This window comes from Phodopus roborovskii, unplaced genomic scaffold (genome assembly GCF_943737965.1).
Source record: "Phodopus roborovskii unplaced genomic scaffold, PHOROB, whole genome shotgun sequence".
NCBI lineage: Eukaryota > Metazoa > Chordata > Mammalia > Rodentia > Cricetidae > Phodopus > Phodopus roborovskii.
Genome location: NW_026126603.1, coordinates 3,231,290 through 3,257,182, shown reverse-complemented (window position 1 = coordinate 3,257,182; position 25,893 = coordinate 3,231,290). Strand labels below are relative to the sequence as shown.

The 25,893-nt window shown below is 42.5% G+C and overlaps 1 protein-coding gene across 1 annotated transcript; it reads right to left on the bottom strand.

Moving 5' to 3' along the window:
- Positions 1-525: 525 nt before the first annotated feature.
- Phyh (phytanoyl-CoA 2-hydroxylase) lies at positions 526-19,344 on the bottom strand. Its single transcript, XM_051205835.1, has 9 exons — positions 19,249-19,344; positions 15,838-15,896; positions 13,839-13,949; positions 12,035-12,203; positions 11,214-11,295; positions 10,395-10,576; positions 5,429-5,578; positions 3,199-3,333; positions 526-912 (listed from the first exon to the last, which is right to left on the bottom strand). The coding sequence occupies exons 1-9, from the start codon at positions 19,321-19,323 to the stop codon at positions 859-861; spliced, it is 1,017 nt and encodes a 338-aa protein (XP_051061792.1). The 5' UTR covers positions 19,324-19,344; the 3' UTR covers positions 526-858.
- Positions 19,345-25,893: the final 6,549 nt, after the last annotated feature.

The window sequence follows — 25,893 nt, the reverse complement described above, 5'->3', positions numbered from 1 at the left end:
CTAACTAGGATTTTGAAAACTAAGGCACACACCTCCCAGCTGCCTCCAACTGGTATAGAAATGCTGATAGAAGCAAAAGGATCCCAAAAGCCCCTGTTCAAAAGAGGTTTTCAGCTGCCCTGCCCAACAGGAACTACAGACAAGACACTCTTGTCTTCACTGTTCTGCATCAAAGCCAATTACTGGCGATGACTAGTCCATTTTACAGAAGGTGTTGGGTTGAATCCTTGCAAGGAAGCATGTGTTGGAAAATGAGGTTCAGCCTTTACTGGACTCCCCGATGCTCTCCTTTTGTCCATCATTTGCTGTGAATGTTCACTATATGTTCTAGACTAGAACACAAGCCTCTCATGACATGAAACTGATAGGAGGTGGGTTCATGAGGGGAGGGATGTGAAACCTGGTTTAGACTGAACTTCCAAGAATTCATGTCTGCTTGGGTAAGTGCTTGTGGAATGAAAGAAATTGACTGGAAATGCTTAAATTATATGCCATAACCTTTATTAGTTACACCCAAGTTAGGTATTCTTAAAACAGCATTAGTTCACTCCACATAATTAACTCTGGGCAATTAAGTCCCCAGTACATGTGTCTTGATTTTGTAAACAGGTGATAGGAAAGATGACATCATTCCAATAAGGAAACATTTTCCTTAGAGGTCTTGCTTTACTTTCGTGTTTCCTTTGAAAGAATTATAATGAAGAGCTAATTCTTTTGTTTTGTTTATGGGGGGGAGGAGAGAAGATGGCATCTTGCTATGTAACCCAGGCTGTACTCGAACCCACGATGTTCCTTCTTAGTCTCTTTGGTGTTGGGATTACAGGCATTCATCGCCACACCCCACTCTTGAAGAGTATTTCAAAGGTTTATTTTTTCTCCTTTCACAAGTCGGCCTCGAAATGTCCAGATATCCTGAAATAATATCAAACAGTTTGAGGGACACTTCCCTTGGCCCACCCTCCATGAGAAAAAGGGTTCTGGCCTCTACTAATAACTAAATAGGAAAAAAATATTAATAGTTATATTTGTTAGTAAATAAAACACATTCTGGGACTCCAATCGCTCTACCTACCAGTATCTAAAATAGCGCTAACTATGCTATGCAGATAAGTTCCCAGCCACCAGCCCTAACTAATTTGACACAGGTGCTAATGGCAGATGATGCAAGTAGTTGCATACAAGACTTGGCCACAGTTAAAAACTGTTTACTGTCAAGCCTGGTGTTGGTGTTGCACGCCTTTAAACCCAACAGAGGCAGGTGGATCTCTGTGAGTTCAAGGACATCCTGGTCTACAGAGCAAGTTCCAGGACAGGCTCCAAAGCAATAAAGAGAAACTCAACAATAACAATAAAAACTAACAAACAAAAAACTGTTTACTATCTTTCTGCTAGTCCTTACTATTATCTGCCTGAGGTATGTTGAAAATTCTCCTCAAGTTATATTATAATATAATTAGTTATTGGTTGGTTTTTAAATTTTGTTCCCCCCCACACACACACACCTTTGTTTTCATTGTTGTTTTGTGGTCTTATTACTCTTATTTATTTGTGTGTGTGTGTGTGTGTGTGTGTGTGTGTGTGTGTGTGTGTGTAAGAGAGAGAGAGAGAGAGAGAGAGAGAGAGAGAGAGCTTGTGGGCATTCATACAAACTAGAGTACAGATGGAGGTCAGAAGACAACTTGTAGGAATTGGTTTTCTCTTTCTGCTATGTAGGTTAAGGAGTTGAACTCAGGTCCTCAGGCTTGGTGGCAAGCACCTTTACTTTCTCAGTCATCTTGATGGTGCCGTTTTTATGTTTGGGGTCCAAGTCAGTCTAGAACCCACCATGTAGCCCAGGCTGGCTCTGAACTTGCAACACTCTTCCCACCTTAGCCTCCCAAGTACTGCAATTATAGGAGCTGGCCACCCAGTCCCTTTTCATTTCTAGTAACACAATGTATATTTTCTGGTTTATTGTTTATCTTTTGAGCAAGCCATAGGTATGGTAGAAAGAATGAATTGTCCCACTCCAAAACCTAGATCAACCTCCAGCATATTTAAGAAATGGCATGAAGCTATTCTGATTGTTGTATTAAATTCAGTGAGGATGATAAGTGACACGAACAGGTGACAGGAAAGTGTTTTTGAGTCTTAGAAATAATTACATAGTAGGAGTTGGCATTATTCTTCTAAATAAACCTGACAAACTATAGCTTACCAAGTAATGAAAGCCAACAGCTGAGGCCTCATTTAGCATAATCTTGACCAACCTCAAGCCCGACTCAACTTGGATACTGCAAGTCCCTTGTATGATATGGGAAAGTATTTGAATAGAGTCCATATGCAACCTACCATATATACCATATCTCTCAATTACCCATACTACCTGACAGAATGTAAATGCCATGTAAGTTGATGTTTTATTGCTTAAGGAAGGAGTGGTAAGAATGTCTGTATATGTTCAGTACATATGCAGTCTTTTATTTTTTTTTTTTCTTTAAGACAGTGTTTCTCTGTAACTTTGGAGCCTGTCCAAATTCACTGTGTAGACCAGGCTGGCTTTGAACTGATAGAGATCTGCCTGCATCTGCCTCCCGAGTGCTGGGATCAAAGGCATGTGCCACCAACGCTCAACTCAAAGTGAGTGTGAATTATTGAGATTTAGTAATTATATAGAGTAATTATATAGAGAACCTTGGTAGGTTCAAGGTGGGATCAAGACATTCTACATGACTAGAGGCAGCATGGGAACATGGCATCTATGTGACCTATGGTACACTATCATTAACTCAGCATCCTTGAGCCCCAAGTCTGCATTTGTTGTTTTTTGTTTTGTTTTCCGGGACAGGGCTTCTCTGTGGTTTAGGAGGCTGTCCTGGAGCTAGCTCTTGTAGACCAGGCTGGTCTCGAACTCACAGAGATCCACCTGCCTCTGCCTCCTGAGTGCTGGGATTACAGGCGTGTGCCACTACTGCCTGGTCCCAAGCCTGCATTTGTAATGACAAAGAAAATAAACCCAGCTTTCAAGAGTGAATGTGCCCACCCACTGGGATTGACTGATGAGCATCATCACTGACTATCCATAGCTAACACCCTACAATGTCATTCTTGGTGGGTCCAGCAATAACGGAAGCCAACATCAAACAGAAGCCTGTATGCTTTCAAATTAAATCTGAAGAAAAAGAACCCCAGAGTTTCCTTTGTGGTTCATGCATGTACCTCCAAGGTAATGTTGGTTTCCATTCCAAAGCGTCTGTTTACTATGTCTTTAACTTCACTCTGGATGTTTTCTTGACTGGTGCCATTCACACTGATGTAGTGGCATTCAGAACTGGCATAGTGGCAGGAAATTGCCTGTGCAGAAAGCATAGATTGATACTGGAGACAAGCACCCTGTCAATCCGAGTATGCCCCAAAACCAAGTAGAGTCCTCCAGGAAGGAAGTACTTCACTTGGGATTTGATTTCTCAGCTGGAAGGATGGCCTATAGTATCCTAAACCAGTCTTCTCACACATAGCTTAGGCCTTCCGTCCACAGTTGAAGGATAACTGAGAAATTACAAAAGATTTTTAAAAGTTTTAAAGTGTGTATGTCTGCATGGAGGTCAGGGAACAAGTAGTTTTGAGGGTTGGTTTTCTCCTTCTACCTTGTGACTTCCAGGGACTGAACTTTACCCATGAGGCTTGGGAGCAAGCACCTTGCCTTTATTTGCTGAACCATCTCACTGGCCCACAAAAGATTTTTTTTTTTAAATTAGCTGTGATACTTGTTTTTTTTAAAGGGTATACTTAGGAATTCCAGTCCTTTAAGAGATCTTCAATATTGTTAGGCATTTAAAATTTCCCATGTACTAACATCCATAAAGTGGATGGTGTTCCATTGTTGTTTCTCATCTTTTTTTCTTTTGGGGTAGGGGTCACTATGTAGCTGAGGCTGGCCTGGAACTTGCTGTGTTGTATAAATTGTCCCTCAGTTCTCAGAACATGTGATCCCCTGTATCAGCCTCCTGAGTGCTGCAATGACAAGTGTGTATCACCCCGGACTTGATCATCATCTCAGCCAACTTTGTTACCCAGTTGAATTTGAGATGGGTCATTATTTCAATGGAAATAGATACGGACACTGAAAATACCTCCAGAAAAATCTCAAATCAACAGGGCCATCAAAAGTCAGTCCCATGAACCCACCTTGTTTCCTTCTGATGGAAGGTTGAAACTCTATGCTTCTCCCCATTCTAGAAAAATTTGTAAACAAATACAAGCTTGCAAAGCATCATTAGAATTCCTCCTCTTTGTCATTAGTTCACATCCAGCAGAAGACTTTCTGCTTTGCTCAGAATACTGATTTCCACAGTCTCAAATCCATTACCTATATCACCTGTGTGCTAGATGGAGCCACATCAGAGACCAAGACAAAGGGGAAAATGTGCTTTCCCAGATGCATTTTATTATGAATCAATGGCAAATATTTTTCTAGAATATTCAAGACACTAGGAAAATATAGAAAAGGTCAAATTCAGTATATCAAAATTTATAATTTGTATTGCAATGCCTACACTTCACACTTGCACAACTCTGAGGGTCATTCCAGTCTCTTATTTTAAAATTTGGCATAATAAGAAGCATGGCTGTTTAATTTTGATACATTAAATTATGATTTAGCTTGACTGCTGAATTTTTGGCAGCCTCTTAAATTTTGTCCTGAGCATGTCAGTACCTCCACCTCCCAGCCTCTGGAGCCAAGCTCCAGAGAACCTCGTGGGAATATAAGTGAGTGCAAAATACATTTGGTGCCTTATCTTTGGGCTTAAAGAGCCAGGAGGATGAGTGGGAACATGCCGTAGCCAGAAAAGCAACACTTAGTCCCAAAGAAGCCCTGATGTTTGGTATGGGCCATTATGTTCCCATGGGGAAGTTCACGCTCACAGGACTGTCGTCAAATCACCTGGACTTGTCCAAGTGAGAAGTTGTGGCATTTGTGAGGAACTTTAACACAGGCCACAAAGTATCAAGTTGTAAACACTCTGAAGCTAAGGAGTGAAAAATTGTGTGCCTGCTGAGTCTGATTCTGAGTGTGCCATTCAGAAATCAATATTGTTTTGCATCAGTACTAATTTTCTCAGTAATAAAGATGTAATAAGCATCCCTCCTGTGCTTAGAATAAGCAAGACAAATTCCAGATGACATGAGGTTAGTAATTCAGTCATTGTTTTTATCCTCAGCAGCAGCTATGTGCTGAAAAGGCCACTTTTGTTCAGAAATAATTCCATGAATGGTTATGGTTCTGTGGCCACAGGGTTAAGGGCCTAGCAGAGTGAATGTATACACATATCCTGGTAAATAAACTGGCCCTTAGTGAAAAGCCCTGCATTCTTTGCTATCTTAACATATCTTGAGATTTTTGTTGTGGTCTACTCTTCTTTGGGGATGTAGCAATCTGCATGCATACCTTGCGGAATCCTTGAGTTCTGTTCCGACCGGACCCATGAATGAGCAGAGGATGAAAGAAAACAGTGTCTCCCTTCTTCATCACCAGGTGCACCCTGTTTTTGTCCTTCTTGTAGTCTTGGATGCCGTGGTACATTTTGTTAATCCCTCCCTAGAACACATAGGAGAAGACACATTCGTATTCATATTCAAGGTGCCACCATGGCCAAGACTTCATCATCAGTCTATCAGGGGAAGCAAGAGTCCTTGAACTTCCTCCAAGACAACAGTGTGGCTAAATTAGACTCTCAATGTGGTTTGTTTGTTTGTTAATATACTGAATTACCTTTTTTTTTTTTTTTTTTTTTTTTTTTTTTACTAGTCCTACGGTGGGTAGGTGAGATGGCTCTCTGGTTAAAAGTACTTGCCACAAGAGCATGACACCCAGACACCGAGACACCCAGAACTCACAGAAGGAGAGGATCTACTCCTGAAAGTTGTCCTCTGACTGCCACACATGCACAACTACAGCAAACTGGTTACAACTGATTTAGACTGACCAGCTTTGCCTTTGGTGGTTAACTGGAGTGTGTTAATTCGACAACTTTTAGAAGAATGTCCAAGTAGGGAGACTCAGCTGAAGAATTGTCCTGATTGTCTTAATTGATACAGGAAAACCTGCCCAGAGTAGGGGAGCAGGAGATACAAAGGGGGTGGCCAAAAGACTGGCTGCATTCTGGTGCTTTATCTTCCCTTTCCCTGTTGCTGTTGCTGCCACCTCCGCCGCCACTGCCACCACCGCCACAGCCACCAATGCTCCTTTGCTGACTTTAGAACCAGTGTTTCCAGGCTTCTATCATGGATGGAGGACCAATGACTCTCCAGAAAACGTCTAGGTTTTTGACATCAGACTGAGACTGCAGGGACATTCAGTCTGGTCAGCCACTGACAGAGACAGCCACTGTGGAACCATTTTGACTGCCGAAGCACTCAGCCTTGAAGGACAACTGTTGCGGCCATTTCAATGTTCTGCTACAGAACCCTGGCTAATGTAACGGGCAAACAAACACATTCATCCAACCTGAATCAGTAGTGTTCTTTCCTAGCGTGTCATTCTCCTTATCCAGATTTTCCTGCACATCATCCTCTTTCTACTTGTCAGGAGGATCCTGGGGAAGCTAAGTCTTCTCAAATCGGGGAGGGAAGTGCAACACACTCCTGTCACGCCCAGAGTAAACCAAGAATAGTAAAATAGAACAAGTGGCCAGGGGTGATGGGAAATCCTTATAATCCCAGCACTTGGGAGGTGGAAGCTCAATGGTCAAGGTCAGCCTAAGGTATTGCTCCTTGGCTACTGTCTACCATTTTTCCCTTTTGTATGTTTTATTTCTTTTTTCTTTTGTTCTTTGCCTGTTTCACATTTGAAGTCACTGGCATGCCCACTCTGTGTCTTCTTTTTGTGTGTGACTCACTGAGTTTAATTGGAGTCCCTTGCATAAGCCTCTACCTCAAAATATTTGGACTAAAAATTCCTAACTTGTTTTTGAGACAATTTCTTCCTCTAGTTTGGAACTCACCATGTAGGCAAGGATGGCCAGTAAGTCCTAGGATTCAGCCTGTCTCTACCTCAGCAGAGATTTCAAGCATGCCCACCATGCTCAGCTGGTTGTTGTTGTTGGTTTGTTTTAAATAAGTTTTGAGGAAATCATGCTTATAAGGCAAGCATTTTATTGACTGGGCTTTCTTCCCAGCATCCTACTCTTGCTAAGACTATCCCAAATTTCCCATGGGCTAGTGTTGCAATTTGAACCCAGGGCCCCTTTCTCCCAGCAAGATGGGTGTGTAACCTGACCTAAGCTGGTCTGGAAATGCTGCTGCTCGGAAATCCCCCAGATCATTCCCTATTGTTAAGTCAGTCAGAGCCTAGCCGTATGCCTTGTACCACTGCTATAGAATATTATTTTAAGTAGGCCAAGATGTGTTACATTTGTTTATGCTACAGAATATTATGTTAACTAGGCAAAGGTGTGTTACTTTTGTTTATGCTGCATTTGTTTAATTATGAAAATTATGAGTTGCATTTGTTTTACCTTGCCTGCCTAAGGCACCTGATTGGTTTAATAAAGAGCTGAACAGCCAGGCTGTGGTGGCACATGCCTTTAATCCCAGCACTCGGGAGGCAGAGGCAGGTAGATCTCAGTGAGTTGGAGGCCAGCCTGGTCTACAAAGCAAGTTCCAGGACAGCCAGGACTGTTACACATAGAAACCCTGTCTTGAAAACAAACAAACAAACAAACAAACCAGAGCTGAATGACCAATAGCTAGGCAGGAGAAAGAATATGTGGGGCTGGCAGGCAAAGAGACAAAGTAGGAGAAGAAATCTAGAAGAGAAGAAAAAGAACAAGAGGAACAAGAAAGGAGAGACTAAGGGACATAGCCAGGGCAAGAAGCCAGGCAGATGCCAGCCAGCCATAGAGCAGCAGTGAAAGCAAGATGTGCAGAAGTGAGAAAGGTAACAAGCCCTGAAGCAAAATGTAGATAGAGAAACGTGTTAAATTAAAAGAGCTGGCCAGAAATGAGCTAAGCTAGGCCTGCAAGCGTTCAAAACTAGTAAGTCTCTATGTCATGATTTGGGAGCTGGTTGGCTTCCCAAAAGAAAAAAGCCTGGCACTGACCAACCCGTACCTAACCTTAAAAGAAAAGAATACATACCTTCATACATACATGCATATAGTTACTGTGTGAGGAGGGGATGGTCATGTCACAGCACATGTGTGGAAGTCACAGGACAACTTATGGGATTTATTTCTCTCCTTCCACCAAGTGGAGGCCAGGGATCAATCAGGCTTGACAGCCAGTACCTTCACCTACTTAGCCATCTCTCTGCCCCTCTCTACCTATTCCTAAACTGATGAATTTCAGGTGTACCATCATGAACAGACTGAAAGACTTTCACATAATAACCATATGTCACATAGTAGTATTTTAAGATTTCTAACACCCTGGGATAGATTGATGGCTTAATGGGTTAAGATAGTTGCTGCCAAGAATGACCTCTAGGATCTATAAAGTGGAAGAAAACAAACTCATGTAAGGTACCCTCTGGCCTCCTCATGTGTGCTATGGTGCACACACACACACCCCAAAAATAAAAACCAGGAACTGACTTCCTAAGACAAGCTCTCTAAGCAGGATTCTCCATTTCCTTAACAAGCTCAGTTCCCTGTTGTTTCCATAGGTACAATATCTACTTGATTCTCATCTTAGAATTCAGGGTCTTCTGGCCTTAGATTTGAAACACTGAGAATGTGCCCCCTGGTTCTCTGCCTCTCATTTCCCAAATCTTCAGTGCATCTTGTACCATACCCCCAAATAACTATTCCTGAAGAACCGGTTTGATCCCCTCTTTTAGAAATGTGAAAGCCTTTGATAATTCCCCACAGCAAGAGCTGAATGGGTAAGAAGACAGGGCACAGCCAAGCAGTAAAATGAAGCTTGGTAAAGCAAAGAACTGAACTATCAAGACAGACACCACACCAGCGAGTCTCAAGTACACTAAGCAAAAGAAACCACACTACAGTGAATGCAACAGAATTGTATTTATGCAACATTTAAAAAGGCAGGCAAATCTGTAAAAATGGTTAACAGCTCTGATCGTTTTTGATAACAGGTGGAAAGGGGTTTTTCTTCTTTTCCTTCTTTTTTATTTATTTATTTATTTTCCTTTGAGACAGACTTTTGTGATATTGCCTAGACCATCCTGGAACTTCCCATCCTCCTGCCTCAGCCTCCTAAATGCAAGGATTACAGGCATGTGTCATCACACCAAGCCGGAGGGATTTTGAGTCTCTCAAGTATGGTGACCAATGTATGTACATGCCAAAGATGATCACATTCTATACTAAAAATGTGGATAATTATATGACAATTATATTCTAGACAGAGTATAATAAACTTTCTTTAGATGAAAGCTATGCCAGCTACCTACAAAAGGGAAAGTCTACACACCCCAAGCAAAATAAAGCCAGCATGAAACTTCTCGAATCTGGTCCTTCCAGGCTGCTCTCCCTCTGCTAATCTTTTCATTGTCCCTGGAGCCCCCAAACCCATCTGCACCCAGCTTCTCTTGCTCCTTAGCATGCCTGTGCTTGCCCTTGACCTCCATGCATTATTTCTAGAAAGAATTTCTATCATGTCCTTCAGTGTTCAATTCAGTCACCATTCCTAATGCTGCAACCCTTTAATACAATTCCTCATGATGTTTCAATCCCCAACTATAAAATTATTTTCATTGTTATTTCATAACTGTAATTTTGCTACTGTTATGAATTGTAATGTAAATATGTGTTTTCCAGTGTAAAAGGGTATTTGACCACCCAAGGGGTCATGCGTGACCCACTCTAGTGTCTCTGCAATTGTAGATGGCAGTCTGCCCCTCTTCTTCATCCTCAGATCCATCATCAATTGGGGAGTAAGACAAAATTGTCATTCATCACATGTGTCTGGGGCTTAAATGTTTATGATTGGCCTTTGTGACAGAACTTACACAGCACAGACCCAAGGCACCCACATTGGCTTGGCTTTCAAACATGTGTTGAAAGGTTAAATATTTTACCAACATCCTCAAACCTTTGATTCTTGCTAAGAAAGGAAGTACAGACTCCGTCCTAGGTTCCTTGTGTACACTGATATACACTGAAAACAGCAAAGGGGTTCTGGAAAGACTCGGCTACTGGGCTGAGGAGATGGCTGTTCCAGCATGAGATCCTGAGCTTGGTCCTCAGAACACATGTTTAAAAGGAAAGACAAGGCTGGGTGTGGCACTGTTCACTTTAATCCCAGTCTAGCCTATGCTCAGAGACATGCATAAAAAAAAAAAAAAAAAAAAAAAAAAAAGACAGAAAGTGCCTGAGAAACACAGCCAAGGCTGCCCTCTGGCCAGCACGTGCATGTGCATACACATACCACACACACATATGCAGACCTACCTCCCAGTTGGGGTAACCATGTGGCTTCAGAGTGCCTTTGTGGGTGCCTGGGAGCACAACCAGACAACCGTTGTTTCTGTCAATGTGCTCCATGGCGGTCCAAGCACACACAATGCGATCGCTGGGGCGGAAGGGGAAATAGTGCAGATCCTGATGCAAGGGGTGCCGGGAGGTCTTCTTGCCTGCAACAGAGCTCATTGTCAAAACAAAACACAAAACACGCTGAAGTCTTAGGGTTTTTGTCATCTGCCTGAAAACCTGGAACACTGACCTATCTACCAGAACCAAATAAATGACCAGGCCTTGGTGGTGCACACCTTTAATCCTAGCACACAGGAGGATCAGCATGCAGGTGGATCTCTGTGAGTTCAAGGCCAGCCTGGTCTACAAATTGAGTTCCAGGGTGGCCAGGGCTATACAGAGAAGCCCTGTCTAGAAGAGGAAGAAGAAGAAGAAGAAGAAGAAGAAGAAGAAGAAGAAGAAGAAGAAGAAGAAGAAGAAGAAGAAGAAGAAGAAGAAGAAGAAAAGCTTAGACACTTTGAATAGGAGGAGTTTATAATATACAAACTATTGCTTGTTGAGCTGTACAGCCTGTCGTGTGACTATTTAGCAATACCCTCTACAGTCCCTATCTGAAATCACTATTACTCTTCAGTGTTGTATAATATAAACTGTTTTAAGAGTTATATATAAAAGTTTGTACATTCCCTCTTCTAAAGTTCGATAGCTACACAATGACCTGGGTTTGAACATCAGCTTCACATACTTAATCTAGCAATAGTTTTCTCCTGTGTTCCCTAGTGAAGAAGAGTTCTTTACCAGAATCTGAAGGTTTGTTTATCAGCATTGTGTGCATGGCCATGATATTGGGTCCAGTGAAACACTCCACATATTTCAGAATCTAAGAAAAAAGCAGTTAAAAATAACTTCATAGGAAGTCAGAAGCACAGGCAATAACACAGCATACAATGATCTACAGAAGAGCCAAGATGGCGGAGCAGGCTGAGGCAGGAAGGTCCTAAGTTTCAGAGTCAGTTTTAGACAGAGTAAGACTCCAGTGTAAAATAAAGAAAAACAAAATTGCAGGGCGGGCAGCTCAGGCAGGCGTCTATCAGCATTGTGTACATGGCCATATATTGGGACCAGTTAAAGACTCCAGATATTTCAGAACCTAAAAGAGGGGAACAACTTGACTAGGATATACAAGGCCTTGCACTGGGTCAGCAACACACACACACACACACACACACACCAGCAACAAAAATCAAAACAACAACAACAAAAACAAACAAAAAACCTAATCTTGTACCTCTACTGACAAGTCATTACAATAAATAAATAGATTTGTAAATAATAACTTTTCAACTTGATATTCTAGTTATCCAGTCTTAGACGAGGCCTCTTGTTGTTCATGACAAACACAATACACTCACAGTCCACAGGAAAGTCAGTCATGACACCATGGACAGTGGGGTGAGAACCTCTGGGTCCCATTATCAGTAGCAGTGGCCTCTACCCATTAGAAGACATTAGCCTGCCCCATTATGTCAATGTTTCCGGATGCTGTCAATAGCCAGTGTGGGGCAGAGTCACCATCTCGAAGACTGGCCATTAGGTGGGAAGACAGGTCAGGCTCTCACCTGGGGGAGGGTGCAGTATCTAAAGAGCTCCTGGTCTTCTTGGAAATCCTGGATCTTCGAAACCACTTTCTCACTTAGTGTATAATCCTGTTTTGCAATGGCCACATCTCTCATTACTATTATCCCTGGTGGGTTGACCTCCTTTCTGCAGATTCTTTGAAACTCAGCTCTAGAAATGAGATTTACAAAGAATGTCATTATGAGGGCTACGAGTGCCTGGCTGGCCCTGCCCTGTTGGATATTGCCGATTCTGGGACAGCTTCTCTGTTCTAGTAGATTAATATTTATGGGAAGGAGATCAAAGCCAGCAGTCCTACCGTCTACCTGGAACCATTATCTCAAAATACCTCACTCACAGCAGACCAGTATGGAAACTGCATGGGTGTCTGTGTTTAATTCTCCTCCCCCTAGTGCTGGAGTTACAGGTATATGCTGTCTCGTGTGCATGTGTGTGTTTAAGCTGGACAGGATGGCCCTTGAGTGCTCCTCCCCCAGTTCTAGAGTTACAGGTATATACAGTCACATGTGCCTGTGTGTATGTGTGTTTTGCATGTGTGTGTGTGTGTATATTCATGCCTCTATATGTGTGTGCCTGTGTGTGTGTGTGTGTGCGTGCGCACACACACACACGTGTGTTTAGGCTACCCTGGCTGGCCATTGAGTGTTCATCCCCACAGTGCTGTCATTCCTGAATTTTCAGAACTCAGGTCTCTTTGCTCACACAGCAAACATTTTACCTACTGAGCCTTAACCTGAGAAGTGTTTCTTGACACGGTGGCATTGAGGTTGAGTGTTCCTTACCTAAAATGCTTGGGAACAGAAGTGTTCTGGATTTCAGATTTTTAAGAAATACTTGGGACATTTACATATGCATAATGTGATACCCTGGAGATGGGACTTGTGTTTCCATCACAACTCATATACTCAGGCCTAAAGGCACTTTATGTACTATTTTAGTGTGTCTGTTCTTTGGCTTCAACCATTCACATGAGGTTGCACGTGGGATCTTCTAACTATTGCATCATGCAGCATGTCATCACCCAGGAGCTTCTAGATTTGGCTATGAAATCTATTTGGTGTTACAGGTTGACAATCCCTGATGCAATTTAAAAAAAAAAAAATGCTAAAAAGCAAACACCATGTATCAAACCCTTGTCCTAGTGTCCTTATCTGTTTTACCTGGTTTTGTTCCAATAACAACACTAAGACACCAGCAGGATCAAACTTCCCAATTTCTTAAAATACCAAGGAATATGCGGATTGCACGGAAGGTATCATGTTAGGAGTAGAACTAAGTAAGACTCAAGGCAGAGAATCTGGCTCTGGAACTCATACTTCTAAAGACTCAAACAAATCACATCATTAAAAAATACCTGCACATGTCTGGGGGATGGCCAGCAAGGAAAGCACCTGATGCACAAATACCAGTTTGATCCTCCAGAAACCACGTACAGGTGGGTGTGACAGTGTGAATGAAGGTGGGTGTGGCAGTGGGAAGGTGGGTATGGCAGTGTGGAAGGTGGGTGTGGCAGTGCGAATGAAGGTGGGTGTGGCATTGTTTCTGTGAGATGTGCAGTGGCAGGAGAATGGCAGGAAGCTCACAGGCCAATGAATATGTAGATGCAAACAGAAAGGCCACCTTATCTCAAACACCTTGTTTGGAAGGAGAGAATGGACAGCAAGGTGGTCCTCTGACCTCCACCCGCATGTGTTGGTGCTCACACTCATCAATTCCCAGACACACATCTGTCACACAGACACACAATGGGTATTTTTTGTAAAATCATAAATATCAGTATTATACCGAAAACGTTGAATGTCATCATCAGACACCAGATTTTTAATGACAAGAAATCCATTTTCTTCATAAAATTTTCTCTGTTCCAGGCTTAGGACATTATTATCCAAAGTATACCTAAAAAAAAAAAAAAAGAGAGAGAGAGAGAAAGAAAAAGGAAAAAAACAAAAAAAACTCCAGGTAAGTACCCATTCTAAATTACAAGCTAATATATACCAAGAACCTGAAATGCATTCATAGGGTAAGGGGGAGACAGGGTTTCACTATGTAGCTCTGACTGTCCTGGAACTTGCTAGGTAGATCAAGCTGGCCTTGAACTCACAGAGACCATCTGCTTCTGTCTCCTGAGTGCTGGGACTAAAGGTGTATTCCACCACATCTGACCTACATTCATACTTTTTAATTCAACATTTCTATTATATGGCTTTATTGAAGTAATCTAGAAAAGTTTAAAGACTGTTAATCCAAAACATTACATATGGGCACCAAGAAATGTGTATTACTGGAAAAATATTAGTCAAAGAATTATAACCATGCAACCGATATTAAAAAATAAATGGCAGAATACTGTGAACATAACAGAACATAACTGTGTCATAACAGAATATGATTGAAGTCACACAAAACAAAAACGAGAGACAGAGGAATCGGGAGAGAAAAGAAGGTGAGTGGGCATGGAGATGTCACTCAGTGACAGAGCAGTTGCAAAGAAATTTTGTTTTAAAACAATGGTTACCTTTCTGTAATAATACAAAATTCTGAATTTTAAATTTTTTCTGCAGTGTATAAGAATTGTCTTTCAAATGAAGAATCAATACAATAAAGTATATGTGTATACATATTATATATATATATTTCTGAAGACAGGGTCTCGCTTTGTAGCACAGACTTGTTTTGTACTTGGAATCCTCCTGCCCTGACTTTGCAAAGTCTGAGATTCCAGGCATGTACCACCAGACTCAGGTTATACACGTTAAACTATCTAGTCAGTACAGTCTCAGAAGCAAGCAAAGTAAACAGCTCACATAAGCAGATCACAAGCTTACAAACTCAGATCAAACAACCCAAGCCTTAAGGTTGGCAATTATGAAGGTTGGGCTTCCCTTTTTAAAACAAGGCAATACACATGCCAGGTTCTGGCCTATAGTAGTCTCAGGTGCTCAGGAGGCTGAGGCAGGAGGATCTTAAGCTCAAGACCTACCTGGTGAGACTTTGCTTCACAAAAATAAATAAGTCACACACACACACACACACACACACACACACACACACACACACTGATAGCCAATATGTCAATAAAACCAAAAATAGAAGCTAAATTAAATGTGACATACCGTGCTTAGATTTTTTTTCAGGGGTTAGATGATGTATTTTCTATTTTCCCCTTCCTTTTGGATTTTAGAATATGCAAAGAAAATATAGGTTAAATTCTCCAAAGCTCACCCAAGTTGTACCATTTAGAATGTTTTCTGGAACAGTGAGTTCTAATGAGGCAGGGTGCTGCATGATATAGAGTGGACATTCTATCCATGCTGCCATTAGAAAGACTTTTACACATTGTCCCAGTTAAGTTACTATTGCTGAGCTGACACGTCATGACCAAAAGCAATTTGGGGAGGGAAGGGTTTATTTAGTTTACACTTCCACCCACATCACTGCTCATTATGGAAGGAATTCAGGGTAGAAACTCCAGCAAGAAGGCAAAAACCTGGAGCCAGGAGCAGAGACCAAAGAAGGAGGCTGCTTACTGGCTTGCTCATCATGACTTACTCAGCCTTTCTTATAGAAACCATGACCATCAGCCCAGGGGTAGCACCGCCCACAATGGACTAGGTCCTCCCCCATCAATCACTAATTAAGAAATAGCTACAGGCTTGCTTACAGCCCAATTTGTGGAGGCATTACTCAACTGAGATTCTAGGATGACTGTCTTGTGTCAAGTTGTCATAAAATTAAACAGAGGGTATACATACTATAGTTACAGCTTGAAATAAGATTGACTTACTGGAATTGTTGAGGATGGCAACTGGCAGAGGAAGCTGGCCCTAAGATGGGGTTAGCTACCTAGGTAAGAATTAAGGAAAACAAAGGAGCCAAGCTTTGTGTCTAACACTGGCCTCCAGCCTTGTTTCTAGGAAAAGGTGCATTTGCATGGCCCTGGACAGGAAACACTTCTGGTACTTAAGTTGTCTCCTCTTGTTGTCGCACAGTCTGAAGTGTGGGACCTGAAGAGAAGAAGTTGTGCGGTTCAGGGAGTCTGTCCAGCTTGGTCACTGTCACATCAGCCAGGGGATTACCCCTTCCCTCCACCTGTACCTTCAGTTGGAGCCATTCCCAAGATTGCCGTCCACTAACTGCTGAGTAAATAAACCCCCACAGGTCACACTGTAGAAGCGAGGAGCTGTTAAAGGCTAGGCTCACAACCAAAACTATAAGAAGTGAAGATAGCCGGGCGTTGGTGGTGCTCAACTTTAGTCCCAGCACTTGGGAGGCAGAGCAGCAGAACTGTGAGTTCAAGACTAGCCTGGTCTACAGAGCTAGTTCCAGGACAGGCTCCAAAACAATACAGAGAAACCCTGTCTCAAAAAACCGGAAAAAAAAAAAAAAATAGTGAAGAGAAGACCTAAGTAAGCCCAGGCATAGGTCCTTGCCAATTGTGACTTTGTTCTAAATTGTTAAGAGTTTGGCAGTCATTAGGGCCCAAAAATCATGAGCTAAAAAGTCAAGCAAATTTTTAAATATCAAACAGGCTAGAGATTCGTTTGTAAGATCTTATTCCACTCTGTAACTAGATCAGTGACAGCGTTTTCCATGCTTTTTTTTTGCTTAAATGACTGCTCTGAGAATGTCACTTCTACCCAGCCAGGAGGGTGCACATCTTTAATCCCAGCACCTGGGAAGCAGAGGCAGGTGGATTTTTTATGTGTTTGAGACCAGCCTGGTCTACATGGTGAGTTTCAGGCCACTCAGGGTACATAGGGAGACCCTGTATCAAACCAACCGACCAACCCCACAGTGTCACTTCACACAAACATCTTTATCATTTATTTTTGTTCATTCATGTATTCAAGATCTCATTGAATAACTAAGAGTGAGCCTGGAAGTTGACTTATAGTTAGCTGGCTTCAGCATCCTGTCTTAACCTCCATACTGGGATTCTGGGTATACATTGCCATGCCTGGATTGCGTTTTTGTTTGTTTGTTTTGTTTTTTGCTTTAGATCTTTTTAAGATAGAATATTATGTTACTGGTGCTTGCCTTGAATTTTATGTGTAGCCAGTTATGATCTTGAACTTCTGACCCCTCCTGCCTCCATCTACCACCTAAGTGGTGAAATTGTAGACATGTGCTACCATACTTGTCTTTTGTTTTTCTTGCTTCCTTTCTTTTCCTTTTCTTCTTTCCTTTTTTGAAGGAGTACCTCACTATGTAGTCCTGGCTGACTGGATAAACTAGGCTGACCTTGAATTCACAGATTGACTGCCTCTCCCAGGATTAAAAACAGTTGCAGCTGGTCTTATAGCTCTTTCCTTTTAAAATTATTTTTATTTTATGTGCATTGGTGTTTTGCCTGCATGCATGTCTATGTGAGGGTGTCAGGTCTCCTAGAGCTGAACTTACAAACAGTTGTGAGCCACCATTTTGGTACTGGGAATTAAACCCAGGTCCTCTGGAAGAGCAGTCAGTGCTCTTAACCACTGAACCATCTCTCTAGCCTAGTCTCTTGGCCCCTCTCTACTGTTTCTACAATTTGGCTGTTGTATAATAATGCTGAAATGTATGATGAAAGGCTACGTGAAAAGTGGATGCAGAAAGCTGTGACTATATAGTTTAATCTCAATTATGTAAATACAAAAGATTTGCCTTTCTCTAATCTACATTTCTTAGAAGCAAATTAAGGTTGGGAAGAAACTGCCACAATTTCCAAAAGTCTATGTAAGTAACATTTATTACGGTTCTTGGCCAGCACTGTCCAATATCCAATAACAGTTGCTGGCTATTTAAATTGAAAAAGCCAAGCTTGGTGGATCATACCTTTAATCCCAGGATTTGAGAGGCAGAGGCATGTGGGTCTCTGTGAATTCTAAGACAACCTAGTCTATATAGCAAAGTCCAGCCAGCCAGAGTTAGTCTAGTAAGATCCTGTCCCCAAAACAAACAACCCAAAAGAGTATCAAGAGACTGCATCAGTTTCAGTCCAAATATATCTAGTACCAGTATGTCTGAAGTTCTCAAAATGTAGTATACATCCAATCGCTGAAAAGAAGTAGCCTGTGGCACTCCACCTCCACAGGTCTAACAACTCCTTCCATTCAATGCCCTTGCTCAGGATGTCTAGTCTCTCCCCATCATTTCTCAATCTAAAATGGGGTTACACAGTCATCATCTGACATTACCGCCTGTCTCTATCAACCTGCAGGTAAGAGTTTAAATTTGCCTGGCACACTGCTGCTTGTAAACCCAGCCACCCAGCAGTCAGAGCAATAGGGAAGGTCAAATAAACAGCTCTTATGACCAGCCTCAGAGATGCCAAGTACCAAAGGAAAGACATCAGAATGATGTAATCTGGTTGCCTATGGGAACATCGCAGGCAGTTAATTTTAGCAATTTCCAGGGCGAGAACCCTGGACTGAGTAGCCAACAGTTTGCTTTTGAGATATTGTCTCTCACTTTTACCCATGGGCTAGTCTGACTGCTCACCAAGTCTCAAAATGATCCTCAGGTCTGCTCCTCCACTTCACAAGTATCTACCACCAGGCCCGGGTTTTTTAAAATGGGTTTTGGGGATGAAATTGGCTCCTCAACTCAGTTATTAATGCTGGCTGCTAGAACTTCATCGACTGAACTCCTGGAGACTTGCAGCATCAGGAGAGCACAGTAGCACACAGCTCTGTGGGAAGGGGGCAGGTAGAGTCCTGTATCCCGCCCCTTCTCTTTTTGACTACAGGCGCCCCCTCCTTACACTTAATCAGCTCTGAACCTCTGTCAGCAGTGCAACTGTCCTTGACATTTCTAGGTGTAGGAAAATACAGGGCAGGAAAATGCCAAGGCAGCTGAAAATGGCGAAATGTTCTTTGTAATGACGTAGCCTCCTCTTGCTTTACACCTCTCGCTTTACATAAAGCAAGAAAACACGGTGTTAAGCGGGCTCAGAATGGCACAGGGACGCGCACCAGCCACCCAGGCCCGGCAGAGTCACACGCCCACCGGGACAAGGGTCCTCTGGGGATGTGGGGGGCGGGGGAGATCACCGAACTTGGGGATGCAGCCTCCTCCTCGAATCCCAGGGAGAAGGAACCGGGAAGAGCCGGCGCGCAGTGGCTTTCTTGAGCCCTTGGAGGTGGAGATGAGCCCTTGGAGGTGGAGATGCTCTTTTCAGCCTGACACCCCCGGATCCCCGCAGCTCAAAGGATACAATCGCTGGGGCCGAGGGTCTGCTGAGGTGTCCCAGCACGATCTGCAGCCGAACGCCAGCGCGCTGAAGGTCCATGGTGAGGCCAGAAGAAGAAGCTCCAGGGCCTGGGCCTCACTTAACTCGTTGCAGGGCTCCGCCCCCTAGAGGAGGGTGGAGAGAGTGCCTAGGACTGGACACAACTCCACCTCTCACCTCCCTCCTCCCATGAACCCCTCCTGCAAGGGGAGGGTGCTGAGGTCAATCAAGGGAGCAATGTGGGAGTAAACAGTCCGGGTGTCTGAGGCTTTGTTCTAATCTGCAAGACTGTGTGACACTGAAACACGAGGTCCTAGTGATTGGACCAGGTCTCCTGCAGACCCTGAACAGTTCCGGATCTGAGCCACACTTTTAACTTCGCAGTTTTAATCTATGAGCAACCAATCTGTAAGACCCTCAGAATGATGAGTCTATCAGTTTCGGTGGGTACCCCCAAGAACTCAATGTCCAGTCCAGTTGCTGCAACACCCAAGAGGCTTTAATAAACAGGAAACATTTGCGCAAACAGCTCCCTCAGCTCACTAGCTAGAGAGAAGCCCCCTCCCCCGGCACAGGTGTTTTTAAAGGCAAACCCACAAGCTTAGGGAGGGGGTGGGACCCTCTGTCCATTGAGTAAGTGACCCTTTGAGGCCGATGGTCTCGCTATTAGGGTCAACAGACCTTAGGGCCTCAGGGTATGCTAATTAATCTTGTCTGGGCAAACCAGAGGACCCTATTCACCACCTGCTGACTCACAAGAAAGGAGGGGTAGTGTGAATTCTTGGTATCTTGTTATCTCAGGGCCTTGTGAGGGGAAGTTAGCAAATTCCAAGGAACAGATATTGATCTGGGTTAGCTTTCCAGGTTAGTCTGTCCTTCATTTCAAGTGGGGGGTTTCTTTTACTTTACTTTTTTTGTCTTTCAAATCTATGTGACTATTCCTCCCACGAAGAACCAATAAAAATTAAAATCATCTGTACTATTCAAAAGAGACATTTAACTTAGTGTGAATTCATCTTAAAATATTAAAAAGTTTGGCTGTTAATTTTTAGGAGTGTATGGAATAAGTAACTCCCAGAAATCCGATTCACTCAGTCTAGTATAATTTATTATCCTTGTTACATTTTATTTATGTGTGTGTTCCCATCATTGTTTGTGGAGATCAGAGAACAATCATGGGGAAGTTGATTCTCCCCTTCCACCATGCGAGTTACGGGGACCAATCTCCAATGGTCGGGCTTGTTCAGCAAGCTCCTTTAACTGCTGTGCAATATAATACGTAAAATTTCTTACATAGCATAGCTAAAAGTTTTTCCTAAAATGTCTTTGAAATTTCTCCACTACACATAATTTCAATCTGTCTCTCAGCCTGGCTTTTTTAGTACGGAGTTACTTCTAGATTGCTTCTTCATATATGTTTTTGTTTCTTAAATGCTCCCATGATATAATTTGGTGACAGTGCCATCCATAGTTCAGGAGAGACAGTAGCTAGATAGCTACTTCCTGTTTTCAGACGGCAGAGGTTGGTTCATTAGCCTGTCCTTTGGCCTTGACCTTTGAGACAAGACTCCTGTTAGCTGAAGCTCCCAGGGCCGGCTGATTCCTTTGCTAGCTCCTAACTTCATCCCTTCAGCCTAAGCAACCTGTTGGGAAACTGACCGCGTCCTGAGAGACAAGTTAAAGTGGCCCACAGAACTGTCTTTTCACTTGGGAAACAGAGGTCTTCTTACTGCCCTCACCTGGTGTAAAGTGGGAACTGCAAGAAGAAGGGAAAAAAAAAAAAAAAAAAAAAAAAAAAAAACTGCAATTAGTGTGAATTCGGTCACCCTTAGCTGACTATAGTTCTGAGGATGGGTGATTTCCCTAACCAACAGCAAAGCAAAACAGAGAAATGACCAGCTCAGGGTGCATGATTGCAGTTTGTGAGGCAGTATATCCTCATGGCTCTATGTGTAATGTTCCCTACAGCTTAGAACATGCTAAGCAAGCACACTAGCGGTATCTCCGGTCCCACATCTGTAGAGGCTGAAGTGTCTCACTATATTGCCCAAGCTGGCCTAGGACTTCTGCACTGAAGTGATCCCCCTGCCTCATTCTCCAGAGATGACAACAAGCATTCATCCCAAGACCAGGCTTACACTTGCATTAAATACATTTTTTAGGTTTATCTATTTGATGTATGAGAATTTTACCTGCATGTATGTATGTGCACCACACACCCGGTGCAGGCAGAGGTTGGAAGAATATGTTAGATCCCTAGAACTGGAGTTATGGACGTTTGTGAGCCACCATATGGGTGCTGGGTACTGAGGCCTGGGCCTCTGTAAGAGCAACCAGTCATCTTAACCGCTCGATGAGCCATCATTCTACCTCCTCAGTGGTTCTCAACCTGTCAGTTGTAACCTTTGGAGGGCTCAAATGACCCTTTCACAGAGGTCACCTAAGAACATTGGAAAATACAGATATTTACACTACAATTCATAACAAGCAAAATGGCAGTTATGAAGTAGCAACAAAAATAATTTTGTGGTTGGGGTCACCAAAACATGAGGAACTGTATTAAAGGGTCACAGCATTAGGAAGGTTGAGACTACTGCTATAATCCCACATTGCTGTTTTGAAAACAATTTTTATACTTGTGTTTAGACAAATGGCTAAGCAGTGACCAAGGCAACTTTTATTTACTACTTACCTACCTACCTACCTACCTACCTACCTACCTACCTACCTATCTATCTATCTATCTTGGTTTTTCAAGACAAGTTTTCTCTGTGTAACAGCCCTGGCCACCCTTGAACTCACTTTGTAGACCAGGCTGGCCTCGAACCCACAGAGATCCACCTGCCTCTGCCTCCTACACACCACCACCACCCAGCCAAAGGCAACTTTTAAAATACAACTTACAAAATTGTCTCAGAAAAGTCTCCCCCAGATGTCTAAGTTAAAGAGAATGACTTTATGTAACTATATTTAAGCAGCTCTGGGAGTGAAGCACTTGCCTAGCGTGCACAAGTCCTGGGTTCGGTCCCCAGCAGGAAGAAACTTGGTGTGCTGTATGGTCAGAACTGCTTAGAAAGAGGCAGAGCAATGATCCATGTTAGTAGTGAGCATTCAAGCTAGTGGCAGAAAAGAATGTGTGATGGACGTAATAATAAAATCTGAATGGGAGAGAGAATGTGTATAAGAGGCAGGGAGCTAAAATCAGAGGGCCTGCTGTAATTCTGGCAAGGATTTTTGTTTCGTTGGCTTGAATCAATTACATATTACTTTTTTTTTTTTTTTTTTTTTTTGTGATCCCAGGGGTCAATCAAACCCAGGGCCTCATGCATACTAGGCAAACACTGTACTCTTAAGCTACCCACTCCAACCCCTGTTAAACTTCTAAGGTGCCTGTAAATGTAAGAAATAAGGGCCTGACAGCATCACTAGGAAAAAAAAACTCTTACCTTCATGGCTCGCCAAGTGTATTTTCTTCTTGGAGTTAGCCATATGAACTTGCACTGTCCATTATATAAATGCATAGATACCTGGAGGTGCAGACGCACACTTGTAATTTCAACACTCTACAGAGTGAGTTCCAGGACTACACAGAGAAACCCTGCCTTGAAAAACAAGCAAACAAAAACAAAATCTAGGTAAACAGAAAACCAAGAAGGAAGGAAAATAATAACATTCAACCCTGTGAAGTCAATGCAGAAGGCCAGCCTCCACCACAGTGGAAACTCATCTCAAAATAAATAGACAGAAAAGAAAGGCAGGATTCTGTCCAGGAATAGACACATTATCTTATGTTGAAAACACTAGGTCTTTACCAAGAATTCTAATGGGCATATTCTTTGTAGCTTGGTTATACAGGAATCATCTCTTATGGCAGTCCCTAGCAAACAAGTTTATTTAATTACACTCTATAAACTCAAGTGTGTGTCTCTCCAAGCATGAGCTGGTTGAGAATAGACTCTGATGGACGTAACTGTGCAGTCTAAATAGCAGATGGATAGGTTTAGAAAGTGTGAGTGCCCATGTCACCCTAACCAGCAGTAAGCCTGACACCAGCCACGGTGTCATGTTGTTGTCTGGGTCTTGGTTCCAGTTATATAAGAGTCCCAGGAATTCGACTTCCAGATACAAGTCTGGACTTGAAATCCTTCTGCTGCATAAAACTGCAGGAAAGTGTAGCATACGCAGCAAGTTCCACAGCTGAAATACCAACATGGTGGTGGTTGTGGCTTGAATGTGAAGTGTCCCCAGCTCATGTGTTTGAACACCTGGTCTCATCTCCAGCTGCTTAGACTCCAGCAGCTGGGAGCTGCAGAGGGCTTGGCCAACAAACATGTTCAATGAATACTTTGCCTAAATGTCAGCTAAGAACTACTTCTTAAAAAAAAAAAAAATCTTCAAAAAATTTAAAATTGTATTATTATTTTTAATGGTGTGTATGTCCAGTCTAAAAGGATTAAGACAATAGCAAGGAATGGTCAGATCAAATCAGACCAAACTTCCGCAAGAGAAACATTAAACCCAATAACTCCATGTTCCAGTACTGGAGCAGTCATGATGGGGACTTGAGCAGCCCCAACCCTACAGCCTTGCTGGTAGCAGCTCACATGGTCCTTCCCAGGTTGGCTCTACTCCCTGCCTTCAGCTTTCCTTGGTTTTCCACTGAAGCTTTAGTTTCCATCTCACCGCTTCATACATCACACTTGGGAGCTGCAGAAGAGGAAGGACAATGAATTTTACAACTTTCTAAACTGCCCAGTAAACTGTATTATCCTGACATTTTAGAAATAGGCATTCCTGATTTTTTTTTTTTTAATTTCTGACTGTACTACAAAAACTAGTATTTAGTAAGCAGAAACATGAAGGTTCAAACTATTGTAGTTTTATTTCTCAAAGTGGACCCAAACCCAGGAATATATCCTAGACATCAAATTTTATATAATTTTGCTTTAAAACTATGCAAAATGTGCCTGGATGATAAACATTACATCTTATATATTTCCATGTACATGTATTTTTATTCCTGAAGCTACATCAGTCTTTTCCATAATCACATTATAGGAACCACGGTGAATTTTAATTTTTTTCTTTTAGTAAAGTTTGGTTTTTGCTAGTACTGTGGACTAAATCTGGGGCCTCATGCATGCTGGGCAAGTACTCTACCAATGATCTACATACCCAAGCTCCCATTGCCCCCATGCTGGAGAGCAGAGCAGGGCCTTATTGGTTGCCCAGACTGACTTTGAACTTGTGGTCCTCTTGTGTCAGCCTCCTGAGTATTACAACACAGGATTACAATCCTGTGTTATCAGACCCAGTTCCATGGAGTTTGATGGGCTTCATTACAAGCCTTTCTCCAACATTAAACTTCCTTTAAAGGCAGCATGACACATAGTGTTGACATTTGAGGACTATCAAGTATAGGACACCTTACAGAGTCAAGACCTATGTACCCATATTCACTGAGCAAACCACACTCTCACATATATCGAGCTTTGGCTTCCAGGGCTTCTTGACCACACCTAGACACCCATCTTAAGTGCTGCCCATCTTAGTTGACTCAGGACTGGTTTAATCCACCCACTCCTACTCTCATTTAAGACAGGATTTAAACAGAGGCCAGCAGTGCTTATGCTCTACTTTTGACAGGATTCTGGATTTTCATTGTGGTCCCTGATGTTCCATGACTGTGATTCTTATGTGGATTCCTAATGAGAAGGGACACATGAATATCGAGAGCAGGGATTGCTGTGATTGCCTGATCAGATGCAGGAATGAGCAGCTCAAGGGGGGTTTGCGCACAAGCACATTCATCATCGTGTCTCTCAAACACCCATGACTGTGCTATCACCTCTAAACTAAGACAGTATAGCTATTGTTTCTGTCTCCATAGGGTAAGAGAAAGGTTTAGAACTCTAACACTTAAAATATTTTAGAATGTATTTATTGTTAAGTGTGTGAGTACACATGCCACGGTATGCATGTGGAGGTGTTTTCCTTCCAGCGGGTTCTGGGGATGAGACTCATGCCATCAGGCTTGTAAGAAGCATCTTGTAGCTCAAGACAAGACACTTTTAAAGGCAATGCTGAATTCAGACTTCAAGTGTATTGTTCATACACCTATATATTCAGAACAATCAAAATCCTTCTATTTAATTCATTGTAAGTCATGCAGAAGTTGTAAGACTTCTTCAAAATAATGAACCAAAAGAACAAGTACACTGTTTTTTTTTTCTCAGAAACAATTAGCTTCAAATCAGCTTGTGAAAAGAACCAGCTAAACTTAGATACTCCTTTGCAAAAGTTCTTCTAGTTATATGGGAATTGACTCTAGTAGGGTCCAGCTTCTTCACAGTTATAATCAGTTAATCCTATTCATTCTACTCAACTATTTGGGGTGCAACTCCATTATAGAATTTTGTACAGATCTCCAAAATAACACTGTACATTGTGGAGTTTGAGACTGAGACCAGAAACTGGACAATAGTGACTGTTGGATAAATTTAAGCGTTCTACATAGATTTTGCCAAACTCAAGAACTGAACCCAGTGACAGACACAAGTCAAGGAACTTTACAAACACACACACACACATACCACACTTGATGGGTCACAGGTCAGGCATAAGAAATAA

Coding starts and splice junctions, on each gene's coding strand:
- Phyh (XM_051205835.1), bottom strand. CDS start 19,323: ATGGACCTTCAGCGCGCTGGCGTTCGGCTGCAGATCGTGCTGGGACAC. Junction 13,950..15,837: donor TGCCATCCTCAACAATTCCA/GTAAGTCAATCT, acceptor TTTTTTTTTTAG/GTATACTTTGGATAATAATG. Junction 3,334..5,428: donor GAACTCAAGGATTCCGCAAG/GTATGCATGCAG, acceptor CTTTCTGCACAG/GCAATTTCCTGCCACTATGC.